The sequence below is a fragment of the Camelus bactrianus genome, chromosome 16 (assembly GCF_048773025.1).
Source record: "Camelus bactrianus isolate YW-2024 breed Bactrian camel chromosome 16, ASM4877302v1, whole genome shotgun sequence".
In the NCBI taxonomy this organism is placed as follows: Eukaryota; Metazoa; Chordata; class Mammalia; order Artiodactyla; family Camelidae; genus Camelus; species Camelus bactrianus.
In genome coordinates, this window is record NC_133554.1 from 53,299,195 (window position 1) to 53,318,402 (window position 19,208).

The window sequence follows — 19,208 nt, forward strand, 5'->3', positions numbered from 1 at the left end:
ACCTAGAGATTATCATATTAAGTCACATACCATTTGATACCACTTACATGTGGAATCTAAAAAAATTATGAAACCTAATTACCTCCCCCACCAAAAAAATAAATAATAAAATAAAATAATTTTTTTAAGTTTTAAAAAATTATACAAATGAACTTACTTACAAAACAGAAATAGACTCCCGGAATAGAAAACAAACTATGGTTACCAAAGGGAAAGGGATGGCGGTGGATAGGAATAAATTAGCTTGGGATTAGTGTAGACACACTACTATATATAAAATAGATAAACAATAAGGACCTACTATATAAGACAGGAAACTATATTCAACATCTTGCAATAACTTATAATGGGAAAGAATCTGAAAAAGAATATATATGTGTGTGTGTAACCAAGTCACTTTGCTATACAGTTGAAGCTAACACTACACTGTAAATCAACTATACTTCAATACAAAAGACTACATTTCCCAAGATCCCTTGCAGCTATGCAAGGCCATGTGACTAAGCTCTAAACAGGAATTTTCCTAAAAGGGGGAAGCATGCCCTTCCTCTCTGCTTCCTCTTTCCTGCTGATGGAAATGCAACACAGTGGCTGTCACTGTAGCAGCTCTCTTGGACGACAAGGTACTATGGGGATGAAAGCAACCCCCAGCAGAGCATTAAGACTGGAGAAGACTGGGTCACAAACACAGTGGGACACAGTATCAGCCCTGGACTACTTGCAGATTTTTTTCTACCTAATTTAAGCCAGGGTTCTTTTGGGTTGCTTGGAGCTGAATTTAATCATAAGTAGGCAGGCAGGTGCTGAGGCACCTGAGAAGGAAAAGTTTGTTGGAAGGATGCTTGCTGCATATCTGACCAACTCCCTGTACTCTCAACGGTAGCCTGTGAGCTTCCTCCCACACTGACCTCTATGAAATACATGGCCAAAAACTCACAAAATCCTTGATGGAGAAACATGTATATGTAGCTTTATGCTTCTGGGGAGAAGGGGAGGATGGCTGGAAAAAGAATATTCTCTTTTTCTTGGATATCCCCCAGAAATTGAGATTTTAATGGTGTTTAAAGACAACTTATTAATAATATCATATTGGACTAAATGGGCTAGGATTGCAGTAACATGAAAAATCAAAAGACTCCATCACAAAACTCCTACTGTTATGTAAATGTACCACCACTTGGGAAAATGACTAAGTATGAGATTCATTATAAGTAATGTTTTCATCCCAACCTTCACAGCCCTTTGAAACTTTCAATATATGACCCAATTTATTAGCTAAAAGAAACAAGATCTCTAGAATACTTAAATCACAATCACTCATAAATTATAAATCATGCAAATATCTTGTATTAATTTTTAAAGCTCTGAAATTCTGAAAAACTGTCATGATCCTTAATGCACTTCCTGGCGCTACTATCATTTTATTATATAATAAAACTATTGAATTAGCGGTATTCATGGTAAATATATGGAAATAAATGGTAGTAAGTGTACATCCATCAGAGTTTTCAGTTGCATGTAATAGAAACTAACTCTGATTTATTTAAACAGAAATAAAATTTACTAAATGGTTATTGAGTGGCTCACAGAATCCTTAGGAGGAACAGAAGTAAAGAGCCAGGTGGAGCCCTATAATTATACCACAGAACTAACCCGGCGAGGACAGTGGTGCTCGGACCCCCCACCTCCCGCAGGGTGTGGCTGATGCAATCTATATCACCAGCACCCCAGACCCCTGGGCACCATTTCCAGAATGACTGCCATTGTCCTTTCTGCAACCTGGACACCATCACTGCTGTTGCTACCATCCTCAAGAGACTAGACCCAGTATGGTCCCTGCTTCTTTGGGTCACCGGCTTCTCATTCAATGTCAAGAGCAGGTGCATATGATTAGGATTTTCCAGCTCGTGGTACCCATGCCCCAGTTGCAATGGAGACTAGGAAAATCCCACATCTGGTTATTCCAGAGCTGAGCTGTGTCTCATAAGGGGGCAATTCCCTGTACAGAAGACAGTTCTCGTGGCGGGTAACCACAGAGACAAGAATCCCTCACAATACAGCTTGGTCAGGTGTCATTTTGTCAGGATGATGACCTGATCCAAACTACTGTCCTGGTGTTTTCCCCAAGTCTGAGTCATTCTGGAACACCTGGAAGTGGTTTTATATATAACACCTTATTTTTCCTGCAGTTCAATTCTTTTTTCTGCTTTGTGGTTTTTATTTCCAATTTATTTCCAGCTCTGTGTACAGAATAGCAAAAAGTTAGAAACAGAGCCTTAATGTGCGCCAATTTCATTCAAATGAATTACGGTAGATTATAAAGTAAGATGTATACCAACGTAAGATATAAATACTATACTCAGTTATTGCAAACACTTCACACATTTTAAAAACTGACAATCGCTGCCAAAACAGTAAAGCAGGAATAATTGCATGGAAGTGGTTTGGAAAACCTTTTAACTCTTCCCATTCCAAAACATTCATGCTCTTTTCTCTTATTATTTTTCTCTCTACTGTTACATAGTTTGGGGGTTCTTTTTCCCTATTACAAAAGCAAGATGTGCACGGTATAAGTAAGAAAATACAAAAAAAAAAAGACAAATATAAAAAGTCCACAGTCTCATCCCCAGTGACAAGTACCATTAGCTTGATGCCAGTGGCTTTGATCACAGATTCTAGGTTTAAAGCACCTGAGCTAAGACCCCCCATAACCTCGGGCAAATTCCTTGACCTCTCCACCAGCGGTTTTCTCCTTTATAAAAAGAGGATGTTAACATCCCCTGGATAGGGTTGCTGTGGGGATTCAGAAAAACAAAATCTGCCAAGATGTGAGCAGATGCCTGGTAAACAGTGAACTTTGGAAACACTGGCTATTATCTCAGATCCTCGTCCACGAACCGATCTAATTATTTTTACAAAAATGGCACATTTTATCAATCTTCTATTACTGGACACCAAGGTGGTCTCCAAACGTAACGATTACCATCAGCCCAGAACAGTAATTATTTGCTAAAAAAAATTTTGTTTTAATCAGTAATTTTAAAATAGGGAGGAAATCATAAAAAGAAAACTCAAAACTCCTTTTTGAAGACATTTGTAAGATATTGTGAAATTGTCCCCATGGTCCACCAAAATTATCATCTTAGATGTACACCACTATCTCATACACACACACAAACACACACACACACACACACACGGTGCTTGGGGAAAACAATTGTCCACTCAGCCAAACACTTTGGACCGCATCTCCTGTGATCAGTTTAAGGAGCAGAGTCCTGCTCTGACCTCGGGAAATGCCCTCGCACCAGCTTTGCCAGGAGTTTCACCGCTAAAGTAGGACCAGTGGGAAACGCATCCTGTGTTGCCCAGCAATCCTGCTGTCAGGCAGGCTGCCCTCTCGGGTCCTGCAGTCACCCGCTGGCTGGAGACCTGCCCAGCACCAGCGTATGCAAACAGCAGCCCTGCACAGATAAGACCAGGAAGGACGACCCAACCACGGGTGCAGGCGGGGGTGGGGCAGACAGATCACCAATATGAGTTGCAAACCCCGGAGCTCAGCAAACCAACGTTGCCCTGGTTGACCTGGAAGCTTCTTGCTGGCTGTCTACACCTCCAGGAAGACCACCGTTGTCTGGCACTGGGGCGGGGGGGCGGGGACGGAAATGGAAACTAAATCCATTCTGGATGTCTGGATTTCTCTCCCCTCCTTTCTTTGGCTCCTTGCCAGCCTAGGACACATTTTTCTAGTGACAGCTGGTCAGGAAGATGAGGTTGAAATGGCGGCTGGACCATCTGTTAACCACCCCCCGCCAAAGCACCGCCTCAGAGCCTGGACCCTCTGGACCTCTGGACCCTCAGAGCCCCTGAGGGGTCTTGCCCTCTTTCATCTTTGCTTCCTGGAAGCCCAGTTCTGTTTCCAAGTAGCGCTGGGGCCCTTCCATCAGCCTCTAGATCCTGGTACCCTCTCTGGACTTGAGATAAACTTGCACTCTCTCCTTGGGCTCCCTCAGTGATCCCAGAAAGTGAGCACAAGTTTAGGGGACAGAACCAAGGCCTGGGAGCCAAGTTAGCACCAATGCTCCATGAATTGGCCTCAAGAACTGAAGGAAGTCCCTGATCTCTCAGGAGTGCGGGTGGGAAGTTCACTGCTCCCAGGAAGGTAAATCCCTGTGTCGTTCTAAGGATTGGATGGGGTTTGGCACCTAAAGCGACATCACTGGGCGGTGCAGAGAGAACACACGGCAAAGATTTGTATTCCCTCCCCCTTCACCCAGTCTCTGTGCATCCAGACCTGAGAATCGGTAGAGCATTCCTTCCACGGGCTCTGGCAGAGCTATTAAACGTGGGGTTTTAAATATGGCTTTAAAATACGGCTTTGCCGGCAATGTTGAGAAAGCAAGGGGGCTGTTACCCTGCCTCCTATGTTATAGTATCGAAACCACCCTGCCTGGCTTCCTGTCTCCCTGTCACTTCTTAATTCAACAGAAATGGCCACACACCCAAACCGTTTAGAGGCAAACCTCTTGACAGCTGCTTTGATCACTCCAGGGAGAACTTTGAAGGATGCCCTGTCAAAGGGAGCAATTTGCTGGGAAGAAAAGCCTCTGTACTTCTGTCCTGGCAGGTTTTTATTACAAACTACATTTGCATGGAAACAGGATTTGTGTTCATTCTTGGTTCCGAAGCGCATGTTTATTGCCCCCAAATAAAAGCATAACTCTCCCCAGTCACTCTGATTGGGTGACATTTGGCAACATCAGACAGAGGATGGCGGGGGTAGGTGCCAGCCTCCGTGTCTTTTAACGAGAAACAGGGCAGAGCCTGTTGGCAGATTTCGAGCGGACATCTCTGCTACGGGAAGAGAGGGACAAAGGGAAACGTCCCCTGCAAGGCTGTTTAATTTTTAATTAGCAGAAGGAATCTAGGTCTTTGTTGTTGTCACTGGCTATGCCGACACTTTACAATATTAATACAGAAGATGTCACGCCCACCCCTCAGTCCCTGGGCAGGGAGAAAGACAGGCAAGGGGGGCATGGGATATTAAGTACTGTCGGTGAAGCACTTGGCATTAGCAGCTTGTAGCGTGTCCCCCAAAGACAGCGATTCCTATGGAAGGAAAAGGCGAGAGGTGGACCAGGCAGCTGGCGGACTGCACAGACGGGTCTGTAATCCCTCGCAGTGTGCGGGACACTAGGAGAAAGGGGAGGCTGAGGAAACCAAGCTGCTAGATGTGCGTGGAGGACAAGGATGTGCTTATATGAAGCCACACCAGGCATGGAGAAGACAGGAAGGCCACACACAGCATTTGTACAGAGACTGGGACTGGAGAAAGAGGGTCACCTGGTTTTTTGGTTTGTATTTTTTCACTCTCTGCTTTTCTGCGTTCTCCAAGTTCTCCTGACTGAGCGCACAATTCTTCTGAGATTAAAAAATAATCATTTGGTTTTATTTTTAAAGAAGCAATGTGTTCCTATGAACACGGTCTCCAGGAAAATTGGTATGGCAGGAGTGGGGGCTGGGAAGGGAGAGGGCAAGCAAGATCTCTTTGGAAAATGTATACATGGAGCAAGACATGGGATTGGTTTTTCCCACCCCCCTACCTGCCCCCTCCCCCACCCAAAAGTCCCAAAGCCTCAATCCCCTTCTGGGGTGGTGTTATGGACTCAATGTTTTTGTCCCCCCAGAATCCATGTTGAAGTCCTAATCCCTAATGGGATGGTGTTTGGAGGTGGAGTCTTGGGGAGGTAGCTTAGGTCATGAGGGTGGAGCCCCATGAATGGGATTAGTGCCCTTATAAGAAGAAACACAAGAAAGATGATCTCTCCATCGTGTGAGAACAACACAGCAGGAAGGTGGCCGTCTGCAAGCCAGGAAGGGAGTCCTCACTGGACATCAAATCTGCCAGCACCTTGACCTTGGACTTCCAGCTTCCAGGACTGTGAGAAAATAAAGGTTTGTTGTTTAAGCTCCCTTAGTCTGTGGTATCTCCTTATGGCAGCCCAAACGGACTAAGACAGGTGGCAAGAATATGGAAGGAAGGACTAGGGTGGGACGAAGACTTGGCTCCTACCTACGGATGGGAACGGACACAATCACAGCTCATCTGTGTGTGCACTGCTGCCTACTGCATACCAGGAGCTGGCTGACCTCAGAGAAATCACCTGCGAGGTGGTCTAAATGCAGATTCCTGGGCTCTTCGCCATCCACTAAATTAGGAAGTCTGGGGTTTGGGCCAGTGTCTTAGGCCATACTTGAGAACACTAATGTCCGAGGATCAGCAAAGAGACAAAAGACAAAGAAACAGCCAACTGTGAAGGACCTATGAGCAGAGCTTGCTCCCCACACGAAAGAGAGGGTGTGCTTCTGTTGTGGGGGGTGGGGTGAGGGAGGCTTCTCTGAGGACTGGAGTGCACGCAGTGTCCCTGTGCTTCAGGGACAGACAGACCTGTCACTTACAAACCACTGAGCTGGTTGATTCACCTTTCCAGAACTCTTTCATCTACAGAGTTCCCCTCTGTCTCATTTTTAGACGCCCTATAACCCTATTAACCTGTTGAAGAAACAGGTTTTTTGTCCCATAAAATGATCTTTTTCTGGCACAGTATGGCTGCGTTACTCCCTTGCCTCAAATCCTTCCCCGACTCCCCATGCACACAAGTGGTTCTGGAACTTGAGTGAGCATGAAAAAGAACCTAAAATCTTGCTACAAGCCAGGTTCTCCAGGCCTTTCTCCAGAGAATCCGGTCCCACAGGTGTGTGCCAGGCACCCGGAATCAACATTCTCAGGAAGTCCCCTGGTAAACCTGAAGCCAGTGGCCCGCAGACCACATGCACAGGAAACTGCCCCTCCCTCAGTCAGCATCCAATAGATTATCTATATTAGCTTCCTAGGGCCGCCATAACGAAGTACCACAGACTGACGGTTTAGAGCCCAAGGAACGTGCTCTCTCACAGTTCTGGACGCCAAAGTCTGGAATCAAGGTGTTGGTAGGAACATACCCTCTCTGAAGGCTCTAGGGAAGAATCTTCCCTTGCCTCTTCTAGCTTCTGGCATTGCCAGCAATCCTTGGTGTTCCTTGGCTTGGAGACGCATCACCCCAACCTCTGCCTCCGTCGTCACGTGGTCGTCTCCCTGTGCGTCTGTATCTGTGTCTCTTCTTATTAAAGATACCAGTCATACTGGATTAGAACCCACCTTAATGACCTCGTCTTAACTTCTGAGAAACTGGTAGACAGACAGACCACAGCCAGACCATATATAGATAGAACTCTGACCCACAATCTGTAGCCCGTCCAGGAAGCCAACTCATCCTACAACAGCCTCTAAGACCTTTAAAACCTTGACCTTGGCCCTGCCTGCCTTTCCCTCCCCTATATTCTATTTCCCTTTCACACCAAAACTACATTCTGTGCTCCCAAAAGGACACCCACTCTGCTGTCAGAACACTGAGCACCTAACACGGAGAACGTCTGCAGGTCTCCTCCACCGGATGCTGATACCGCTCAGTGGGGGTGAACACGATGCCAGACACACGTGCCTTTCCCCCCTGCATGCCTAGCACCGTGGCTAATGTGTACACCTGTGCTTAAACTGCACAGCCAAGCACGTGCTTCCCTCTTTGTCCACCTGGAAAATTCTTTCTCTTCCTTTCAGACCTCACTCCACGGTGAGTACCAGACTCACCCAATCAAGGCTTCCTGACCCCACCCCAGTCCAGGTACAGGCAGGATTCCCTCAACATTTTGTATCCTTGTCTTTCTGCACCACGCCCCCAAGATGGTGAGCTCCCTGAAGTTCTGGGGCGCCTTTTTCATTTCCCTGTCCCAGAAAGAAATACAGCATCTGGCATTGTATGGGGTAAAGACTCAAAAAGTGTTTGCTCTATGGATGATTCCTGGACCAAAAAACTCACATTTTTCCTGCTTCTTCCATAAGCATGCCACATCCGCACCCACACCCACATCCCTGCTGATGCCTGCAGGAACTTCCCGCATGTATGAGCTTCTCGAAACACAATGTGAGGGAAGCTCTGCTTGCTGTCCAAGTCCATCTTTCTCCCCATCTCCTCAATCTCCCCCTGCCTCTGTCCTGCTCCCTCTCCTGTTAAGCATACACAACATTTACCACCTTGAAAGAAACTCTTTTCAGCAATATGCTCTCCTCTCTCCACTGAGGTCTCCTTCCTCTTCTCGACTAAGCTGCTGAAAGGACTGACTACACTTGTCTGCACCACCGCTCCATCCACGCCTTCTCCCTCCTCAACACGCGGCCATCTGCCGTCTGCCCACACCACCTCCAAAGGCTCCGGCGACTTCTGGATGTTGAATCTAACATCCCCCTTTCCGTTCTCTTCTCCCATCACCCTCCTTCCTCAACCTCCTTCCCTGTGAGATTATCTCCCCTCCCGCCATCCAGACACAACCAGCCTCCCTTCCTGCTTCCTCTCTCTCTGTCTCTCTCTCTTAGAGAACCTAGCTCTTATATGTTGGCATTCCCCATTCTCTTCTATTTTTTTAATCTTTCTGTTCTCTCTGGATGACTTCATTTACTCCCTTACTTCCAATTATCACTCTTCAATAATAACTCCCAAATTTAAATGTGTAGCTCAGTTTCTTTCTTCCAAAGTATCTAGACTCATAGATCAAACCATTCACCAGGCACTTCCTTTGGCATCCCATAGGCATTTCAAACTCAGTACAACCAAAATGGAACCCACTCCCTCCTGCCCACAGCATGCCCTCCTGCTCTGTTCCTCTTAGGGCAAATGGTAGCACCATCTATCAAGTTACTGAAGCCAGAAATCTGGTATCCTCATCTCCCCACTGCACCGCCACTCCCTCATTCCCTAGATCTGATAAGCCAAGACCTCTCCAGAGTCTTCCCTCATAAAGCTCTCAAATTTGTGTCCATTTCACACCCTTTGCTGCCGTTCGAGCCTTCAACATCTCTCTCTCCTGAATCACCACAACAGACTTTAACTGGTCCCCTCCATTCCCCAGTCATCATCATCTACTTTTGATCTGCTCTTCCACATCCAGGCCAACTGTCTCCATGAAAGGATAAATTGATGGCATCACACCCTTGATAAGATCCCCCAACAACCCTCCCGCTTCCTTCAGTGTAAAATCCAAACTCCTTAGCGAGATGCACGTAGCCTGAGCACCATCTGCCCCGTCAGTCTCAGCTCCTGATCCAGCTTTGGGGATTCCTGGGAAGTTAGCAGGTCTAATGAAAACAGTCTACAGATAAAGGAGGTGCTCCAACCAAGTGACCCGGTCCCCACATGATAATCCTACAGTGAATCGACCAGTCAACAGCCACACCTGTGTGCAAAGACCTTCCAATATGCATTATAGTGCTTGGCTTTTAAATATAATCAATCAAGGATCACCAAGGAGATGTGCAGAAAGCCTTGGAAGACAGATAAAAATAAACAAGATAAAGGATTCTGAAGGAAACAGATAAGCAAGAGGTAGCAGAAAACTAAAAATAAATAAAATCCTTAGAAACTTGAGACCAAAATATTACATCCATGAAACAAGAGTGGAAAGCTATAAAAAGAGAATGGTTATAGACTAGCACAAGCCTTTAGGATTTAAAAATACAACCATTGAAATACAAAGTCAATAGAAGGGATAGAAGACAAAAGATCACTCAGAAAGTAAGACAAAAATGACAAAGAGATAGAAAATAAGAGAGAAAAGTCAAGGGAATTGGAGAAATGGTCTATCTGAATAATAGGAGTGCCAGCTAGACCAGTGACAACAGAAGTGGAATAATCTCCAAAAAACTAAAGTAACAACACCTTTCAAAAATAAGGGATTTGGGTTTCCATCCTGAAGAGGCCCACTGGATGCCAAATACAACAAATGATAAAAGAAAAAAGTGATTCACACCAAGGCATAGCCTCATGAAATGTCATTAACACCTGCAATGAAGAGAAGATTCAAAAAGGTTACAGGAAAAGGAAAGGCATTGGACATCTCAGCATCCGTACTGGAAGCCAGGATACAATGGACGAATGCCTTCCAAATTCAGAGGGAAGAGGTTTCCATGCACAGTTAAATCAGTAGAAAATGGGGATTTAATACAGCCATTTTTAGATAAGCATATTATCAAAAAATTGACCATTGTCATACTTATTGCTGCATGACAAATCATTAAACCAAGAGACATTTATTATCTCCTATTTTCTAAAAGTCAGGAATTTGAGGATGCTGAGCTGGGTGATTCTGGCTGGGGCCTTCTCATGAGGGAGAAATGACTGTGTCAGCCAAACTCGCAGCTGTCTGAGGCTTGACTGGCGCTGGAGAATCCACTGCCAAGCTCATTCATACAGTTGTTGGCTGGAGGCTCCAGTTTCTCACCATGTAGGACTGGTCACAACATGGCAACTGGCTTTCCTCAGAAGGGATGATCTGAGGGGGAAGGTGGTGGGGAGAAGCAGAAGGAGCAGGAGGAAGAGAAGGAGAGGGAGCAGGAGGAGGAGAAGGAAGACTGGAAGAGGAGAGGAGAGAATAAGCCAGAGATTCAGAAGTCACAATGTCTTTTATCCCTCAATCCCTGAAGTGACATACCATCACTTTGGTTGAATTCTATTGGTCACACAGACCAATCCTGGTACAATTTGGGAGGGCACCAGTAGATGGGGTTTATTAGGGGCTGTCTTGGAGGCTGGCTACCACATATCTTTTCTCAAAAAACTCCTGGAGGAGATGCTTCACAGAGACAAAGAAGTGAGCTAGACAGAGAGTGAAAAAGAGAAAACAGAAAACTAAAACTGAAAGCAAGAAAGAAAATCCTGAGGATGGTGAAGACAGGAGAGCTATACAGAGGACTTAGATGACAACTGGTCCAGATTGAGCAGAAGGACAAAAGGATCCAGGAAGGATGCCTCCAAGTGCTCACCTAAAAATGAAGCCAATATGTTGAATAAACTTATAGAGAAGATTTTCAACTCTGTCAGAATTGGGGGATGAATTGTGGATAGTTATAGAAAAATAAGCAAGATTTAAAAAAAAAAAAAAGAGGTAATCATTAGCTCCAGGGAAAACAAACGGCTCTATAAGAAAGGGGAGGCCAGCAGAGAATACTGCTTGTCTCAGCTTTAAGTCATATTTACAAAGTTATAATCATGCAAACACTGAGCACTGATTTGACAAAAAGGATGATAACTATATTGAGAGGGAAGGGGGTAGGGAAATTCATTGTGTGAGTAATGAGTTGGGGATTTTTTATAGTAGGAAGTCAAAATAATCTAAAACAAAAGTCAAGAAATTGGAAGTCCCAATGTGTTATTTATAAACATGGAGGTAAATAAGTAAAAGAAATAGCAAAAAAGACCTGAAAGTGTTTGCCCTTAGGGAGTATCAGAAATGGAGACGGATGGAGCAGGAAATCTGCTGTTTTTCATTTGAAGCTCAATCCTACCGTTTGACTTTTTGACCACATACATACATTACTTGATAAAAATAAAATTAAGTTACAAATAAAAAGATTTTACTAGCCAAGCAAATCCTTCTATCAGCTTGTACTAAAGAGCAGCATATATTATCAGCATATATTTTACTATCTGGACCTCAAATTGTAGAGAAGATATTATCTTAGAAGAAAGTAACCAGGATGAGTAATTCGAGCCCACCAGGCAGCCTCGGACTACACAGGGCTGCAGTGCTGTCCTCCCACCTCGCTGAAAAAATGCATCAGTGCTCATTAAGTCAAGCACCACTAATTGCTTTTTGACCAACTGCCAGCTTTGTGGCAAGATACCAAAAACAGGGACAAAGGCAGTTTTAGAGATGACAGCCCTTTTTAGCCTCTTTCCTGTGTGGGATATAAGAGACCAGGAAAAAACATCTGATTTCTGAAAGGTCCACAGAGGCACATCAAATGCAATTATTGCCCTGCAGGCTTTTTGAACACTTGCTAAGGATTTAGGGTCCGAGGTAGGGGCTTCAGAGTTCCCTTTCCCAAGAAGGCACAGTCCGAAGTTTGATTGCAGAGCTCAGAAAACAATTTTCTCCCTTTTTCTCTGATATGGTCTTGTTGTTTACTGAATAAATGGCTGGATTGATGAACGAATGAATGAAATCCTGTACCTGTGAAAAACGACCATGTACAGATAAAGTCTTCAGAAGCCAGACTGCATTGTCACTGCCCAGTCTATGTTTTGGGTTTCTTTCTTTGTGCCATTCACTTCAGAAATGCACATCAAAGGAAGCATTGGCTATTTCTAAGGCAGGGAGGAGGGTATAGCTCAGGGGTAGAGCGGGTGCTCAGCATGCACAAGGTCTTGGGTTCAATCTCCAGTACCTCCAATAAACAAATAAATTAACAAACAAACAAACCTAATTACCTCCCCACCAAAAACAACAAAAAAGTAATAATAATTTTTAAAAAACAAAAGGAGTATTGACTATTTCTAAATAGTCTCACAATCTAATAGTGCTAAAAAAGGGCTCATCTTGGAAAACTAAACATGCATTCAATCATCACCACTGCCAACTCATTTCTGGAACTCCTCTCTGAAAAATCCACTTCGAAGCCCAAAGCACAATGTTGAAAATAGGCCCAAGGGTGCCAAATCACCTTCTTAGGGATGGGTACCCTAAGTAACTACCCAGTAAGTAGCTTCAAATTAACAAATGCCATGTAGACACAGAAAAATTTTATGGAAAAAAAAATTTTTTAAAGTTCTCTTCAGTTGAGCTTTTTTTATGTAAAGGACCCTAAAGTGAGTCCTTTGCAGTGTCCCACAGTGAAGTCAAGCCCTGCCTCCCTCGTCACCTGCTCTATCTGGTGGGGTGGGGTCCCACAATGCGCTCACCTACCCCTACTGGGAGCAGAGACGCCTTCTAAGCCCTAAATCCAACTATTCCAAAGGGCTCCGTGTTCCAGCAGGCTAGAAACAAACCCTCGAATTGTCACTCTTCACGATCCCAAATAAAAGGCTCTTGCCAGGGAGAAAGACTGTGTCTGAAGTGGCACGGAGAAATGAGCGTTTGGCAGCAGCCACGGGGCAGTCTGGCAGAGGAGGGCTCTGGCTGCAGTAGGAGACCAGGGTGGGGGAGAGGGTGGAGGAGGAGGACCAGAGGAGGAGGAGCCATTGGATGCTATGGGGCTGTGGGGACAGGGGAGGACACACAAATGACTTGTGGGGCTTGGAAGCCTCAGCGCCCCCTCCCCAGTCCAGCCACCTGCTCTGGGGCCTCGGGCATCCGGCAGGCACGGTGCAGCTTGGGACCAGCAAACAAAGCCAACAGGCCGCCCCCACACTGAGGAGAAGCTGACATCGTCATTTGTCTCTCCTTTTGGGGAAGTGGCCAGGCCTCAGCACTACAGCCTCACCCGGATCAATGCAGCCCCACCTGGCACTGCAATTAAAACCCGTGTCAATGCTCATGGTCCTCGTGGAGGCCCTCCTACAGAAAAGAGGGAAAATCTATCCTCTTTGCCACAAAGGAACTTCTGCACCACTCAGAGACAGCCTCTCTTGTGGCTCCAGCACGCAGCCCAAGAGCAGGCACTAAGGTGCCCAAGAGAGCTCTTCCAGACCCTTTGCCAAACCCATCTGGCTGTAAAAACTCCCCCAGCCAAATCTGCATCCGCCCTCAGTGCCTCCGCATCTCACCCGAGACAAAAAGCTACAGCTGTCACTCCCAGCAAGGCCGCCCAGGGTATAGGGCCAGGGAGAAAGGAGATCCTCGCCAGCGATGCCCGAGGGGCCACGACTAGCACGGGAGGGGCACAGGGAGAGACTGCTTATCCAGAGGGTTTCAGAATCTGCAGCAAGTGGCTGGGTTCCAGGCACTGAGAGCTCACGTCCAGTCCATCAGGGCTGCATCCTATCCTCGGACTGGCGGGAGGGTGGGGAGGGGAGGAAAAAGAAGAATGAAAGGCCAGGAGTGGGTTGAGGGGGCTGGCTCATCCTTGCAAGGGCTGGCGCCCAAGCTGGCAGAGACCTGATGGGGCAGTGAGTTCTGTGTGCTCACGCCACCCTGGGGCCAGCGAAGGAACGGCAGTCTCTTTGGAAACAGCATTTAAATCGATCAACAGCAGGTACTGGATTAACCCCCAGCGTTTGCATTTTGGAGGACCCAGCCCCTCCAGCGTCGGAAATTCCTGACGAGAGAGAGAGAGAGAGAGAGAGAGAGAGAGAGAGAGAGAGAGAGAGAGAGAGAGAGAGAGAGAGAGACAGAGACAGAGACAGAGACAGAGAGACAGAGAGAGAGACAGAGGGAGAGAGAGACAGAGAGAGAGACAGAGAGAGACAGAGACAGAGACAGAGACAGAGACAGAGACAGAGACAGAGAGAGAGAGACAGACAGAGACAGAGAGACAGAGAGAGCGCGCGCTCCGTACTTGCTCTGCCGTCAGAGACGCCTTTGGAAGGAAGACCCCCCTCCGCCAACATCAAGCCGGCATCTCCACTTGCAGATCCTCTCCCGTGGGCTTGTGCCTCCCCCACATCCCTTTAAAATGTAAATATTCTATGTCCTGTGGAGGGTGAACTATCCTTGTGTCCACTAGCACAGGAAGAAAAGGACATGGAGAATGTCCCAAGCCAGAAGGAGTCATCTGTGGGAACAGGACATGGTGGGATTCCTCACCACGGTCCCCGGCTGCTGGCGACACAGAAAAGCACAGACCCCAGGAAGGAACATGCCAGAACCAGGAGGCTGCCCCCAGCTTGTTAATTCTCTAACTTGGCCTGGATGCAACCTGCCTCTGCTCTTCCTTGACCTAAATACAAACTAAACCACAGAGACTCGTTTACTGGTCCTGGCCCATTTGTGACATCGCAACCCAGCACTAACAAGCTGTGAGATACCCATTCCTACAAGAGACAGAGCATCTGCAGTGAGTCCGTGCCAAAGGACACCAAGGTGCTGTGCTGCCCCGCTCCCCACACCCGGGTACCCCTGTCCGCAACGATGGTGTTTGCTGCTGAACAGAGTTTTTCCTTATGGGAGGGAAAACTCTGGTTCCATCTACCAGTAAAGCAGACGCTCCCAGACTCCACACCTGCACACACCCTGCCCAGCGCCCCCTCTACCAGCGTTAACAGGATTCCTGGAATTGCGGGATGTGCTGTGAGTCCACAGGGGCCTGGGTAAAGAGACCCAGTTGCTTGTTGTCTGAACCAGGACAGACTTTTTGCTTCCCTGACCCCAAGTTTCTGCACCTCTAAAATGAGAAGGTTTAACTATCCAGGGTTCTCTGCTTGAGTTGGCCTTAACCTCATCCAGGGAGCTTCAAAAAAAAAACAATCTGGTCTCCATCCCAGGACCATTATATCAGAACCGCTAAGGGTGGCACTAGGGCATCTTTTTTTGCTTTTTTGTTTGTTTATTTTATGAAGGGGAGGTAATTAGATTTATTTATTTGTCTATATTTGGAGGAGGTTCTGGGGATTGAACCCAAGACCTCATGCATACTAAGCATGTGCTCTACCACTTGAGCTATACCCTCCCCTCTAGAACATCTTTAGTTTTTAAAAACCCCAGATGATTCTGCTGGGGTCCCTGGTTGTAAGCCCTGTACTAGGTGCTCTCTGAGGGCCTTTTGACTTCCTGGAGTCTATAAACTTGATCCTAAAGGCAGCTCCCCTTCCCTCTTTCCCCTTTCCCAGGAAGAGGGCTGCCCAAAGAGCAGGCTAATTAGGCGATTCAGCCTGAGAGTGGGAGGGGATACATCACACAGCAAGACAGCACCAGACACTTGTCACCTGGCTCGGTCTGGAAGCAGGTGGAAAAAGGGTCCTAGAAAAGACTGGGTGGTTGTCAGGGCTGCAGAGAACTTGGAAACAATCCAGAACTCATCAACAAACACCCAGAGATTAGGGGATAAATGGAAAGGAAAAGAGTTTAAAACAATTAAGACTATTCATAGCATCCCCTCCATTTTAATCAGCCTCCGGGAGTGACTGGAGGAAGGAAGGAGCCCCCTTTTCCAACAGGCTGCTCTGCAAAATCATGCTTCAGGCATTGGCACCTGGGAGGGCAGAATGGGTAAGCTCTGTCACTCGGTAGCTGTGTGGCCTTGGGCAGAGTACTTAACCTCTCTGTGCTGTGGTTGCTTCCTTCACAAATGGCGATAGTCATAATGGGGACAGGCTTCAATGAGATTACGGGAGTTCACATAAAGTGTCCACTACAGTGCTGGGCACACAGTAAACTCTTAACAAGTGTTAAAAATTATTCACAGGGAAGGTCCCCGCAGCTAAATTAATTGGGGAAACATCACTGGGTTTCAGATAAGCAGGTTTCTTCATTGTGAGAGTTCTTGAAATAACAGTATTAATAATGATAATAGTGTGTATCGGAAAGGTTCAGAGGATTAAATGGAATAATGGATACGTGGAATGCTCAGCACCCCCAAACACATAATGGTTACTTAATAAATGCTACCCAGGAGAGTTATTAATAAACACGGGGGTGGACCTTCAAGGGAAGAAGCGGACACGCAGCGCTTCCCAGACTTGCGCTCTTTTCCTACAGAGCATCTTGCAGAATCAGTGCTATCGCACGTGCTGGGAAAACCCCAGGAGGGGACAGCCACGTGTTTTCCAACTCCATCACCAAGGGGCTTTAAGAAAAGGCTGCAGGCCAGGGTGAGAGTGACAGGGATCTGGCTATCAGGAAGAACACACTGCTGGAAGGAAGTGCTGGACCAGGTGAGGGGGGAGCCGGGAAGGGGAGGAGCCGGGAATCCTCCAGTCCGGCTTCCACACACGGTGCTGGGGGGCGCTCTGTGGAAGGGGCAGGCCTCTCAGACCCAGAAGAGCTGATTCAATTCGACTTTGCCACTTGCTGTCGGGATGACCTGGGCAAGTCACCAGGCCTGTCTGAGCCTGGTGTCTTTAACTGTAGAATGATGGAATGTGGACTATAAACTTGAGCATTTCTAAGGTCCCCTTGGCTCCAGGATTCTATGTGGATATTGAAATGAGGGGGAGGGCAGAGGAAAAGGAACAATATGTAAATGGTGGTGTCTTCTGACCACGCTCCCTGATTCTTGACCTATTTGGGGTGATTTTCAGAGAGGTTCTGATGTCCATCCTCTTACTCAGCCATTGTGTCCCCTATGGATTGAGGAATCTCATCGAGAAAAATTGCAAACTCCTACCTGTTAAGGGTTAGGGAAGAGAGAAGCAAAGAAAGGGCCTTCTGCATCTGAAGAGACCATTAAACCCACAATGCCAAATGGTCAGAGTTTTAAAAGAGGTCTGGGGACCATATTCCACATTTTCCAAACCAACCATCAGGACTCAAGACGTCAGAAAGGGTTTCTTGTGCCACCAGGTCTCCAGGAGTCTCGGAGATGGAATGTGGAAGCTGACATCTCAAATTCTGGTAAAAGGCACACGGTGTGTGGGTGACAAGGGACAGAACAGCTGAAAACAGGAGTGTCCCAGGAAGTCCAGGTCACATGATGAACACTCAGGGGAACTTCTCCTCCTCTGTACACCTGTGTGTTCCCCACCGCAGGAGCCCTGCCCTTCCCGCAGCCACAGAAATGGTGAACCTCATCCTTAGCATTCCCATGGAGACAACAGAAACCACATCGGATGCTTAGCTGGGCACCCATCACTCCCAGCTAGGTCCAAGCCTCCTCCCAGGGCTCTCCCGCTTTCCTTTAGGCTTAATTGCAAGACTTCCTTCCACTAAACTGATTGCAGAGTAACTATTCCCCGCCATTTAATTTACTAAGCCGCTGAGACTTAATGACCTACTTGGGACTTGGGCATTCACGTCGGCGCTCCTGGGCTGTGCACTTCTCTTCAAGAGGCTGAATTCACCAGTATCTCCCCATGTCACAGGCTGAGCACTGGCCTGGTCCTTTGTCCAGCTCCTGTTCGTAATTTCCTGCTGCCTATTGTCTCTCTGATAAATGCTGTAAGAGAGAAGGGTATTATTTAATTGCTTTAAAGATATCAAACAAGCCAGCGTGGAGGTTATCTCCTCCCCAACCCCTCTATTTTTCTGGCTCAAGGTTTGGTTACTTAGTTACTCAGCAAGCTGCAGAGCGGGGGAGGGGGGGTGCAGCCCCACGGGGGACAGTGCAGACTTCATTCAGCAGATGGAGGGGAAGTAGAAAGAATAGCCATTAGGACTCAAAGAGGGACCCGGAACCTGAGGGTAGCCGCCAAGTGCAGGTGGCAGCAAAATTGAACGGCGCTTTTAAGGCATTCAAAGCGGGGAGAGGGAGCCTCTATTATCCGACAAAATCAACAATTGCTCTAGATTAGGCAGGTTCTGCTGTCAAGGTCAAGGCTGTTCAGACCCCACTCACCCAGCCCTGCGGTGGAGACAGGCGTGCCTGAGGCGGATCGATCCAGCCAGCACTTTTTCCAAGCTGGACTCATCCCATCTGACCTATGTGGGGAGGGGGGAGGGAAGACCTCCCAAGGAAAGCATGGCGGAGGGGGATTTCAGTGTATCAGATCACCCAAGATAACCAGCATCGTTGGAGAAGGTCATGGAGAAGACGTGACCGCTGGTTGACCAGAGGGCCGGACCCGGGCAATTGGAGGGAGCTCAGGGTCCCCTCCCTTGTCCTCAGAATGTACATTCCCTCACTAGGAGCTATTTCAAAGACACAGCCTTGAGAGCAATGTGTTGCTGAGACCATCTGGACTGAATACATGACTGAACCCTGATAAGGCCGCTGTATACACTTCTAGGATTCTGGGGGTATGGGCGCGTCCTGCAGGGCCCAAGATAAGCCTCCTCTGTAAGTTCCTGCTTCTTAAACCTGCCACCTCCCAATCTGGAGTGTCTGCCTCTTTCTTTCGCCTCTCTTTGCCCTCCGTGTACAGGGGAAGCAATTTCGAATTTCACCTGGGAAACTCCAAAGGTTGCAAACCAACAAGCAGACAGGGTAGGGTCAGGGTCGGGGTGTGGGGGCGCCAGCTACTCGCCCCAGATAACTGCTCTGAAGGGAGATGGTTATTCAGCTGATCCTTTGGGGGCAACCTGGTTTTGCTGGTAGTTCTCATATAAAACTAAAAAACAAACAAACTTGCATTGGCCCATCAGGGCTACCTGCAGGGTGGAGGGGAAGGCGGGTATTGAGAGCCACTGTTTCATGTCTTGCATAGGTTAGAAAACTGGTTATTATTATTTTTTTAATGATACAAGAGCTTGGCACCAGCCGTTCAAGACCTTTGGTCCCCAGGAAAGGAATTTGAGAATGGAGTGGG

At 47.1% G+C, this 19,208-nt stretch overlaps 1 protein-coding gene across 8 annotated transcripts in view; it reads right to left on the reverse strand.

Annotated features, from left to right (window-relative positions):
• The window catches only part of SLC39A11 (solute carrier family 39 member 11), a 351,433-nt gene that overhangs the window by 308,545 nt on the left and 23,680 nt on the right, over positions 1-19,208 (reverse strand). For all 8 annotated transcript variants that reach the window (XM_074343602.1, XM_074343601.1, XM_074343594.1 and 5 more), the window contains exon 2: positions 17,739-17,899. In XM_074343602.1, the coding sequence (XP_074199703.1) occupies positions 17,739-17,753 (15 nt within the window). In that variant the 5' untranslated portion in view covers positions 17,754-17,899. The remainder of the gene's footprint in view (positions 1-17,738; positions 17,900-19,208) is intronic.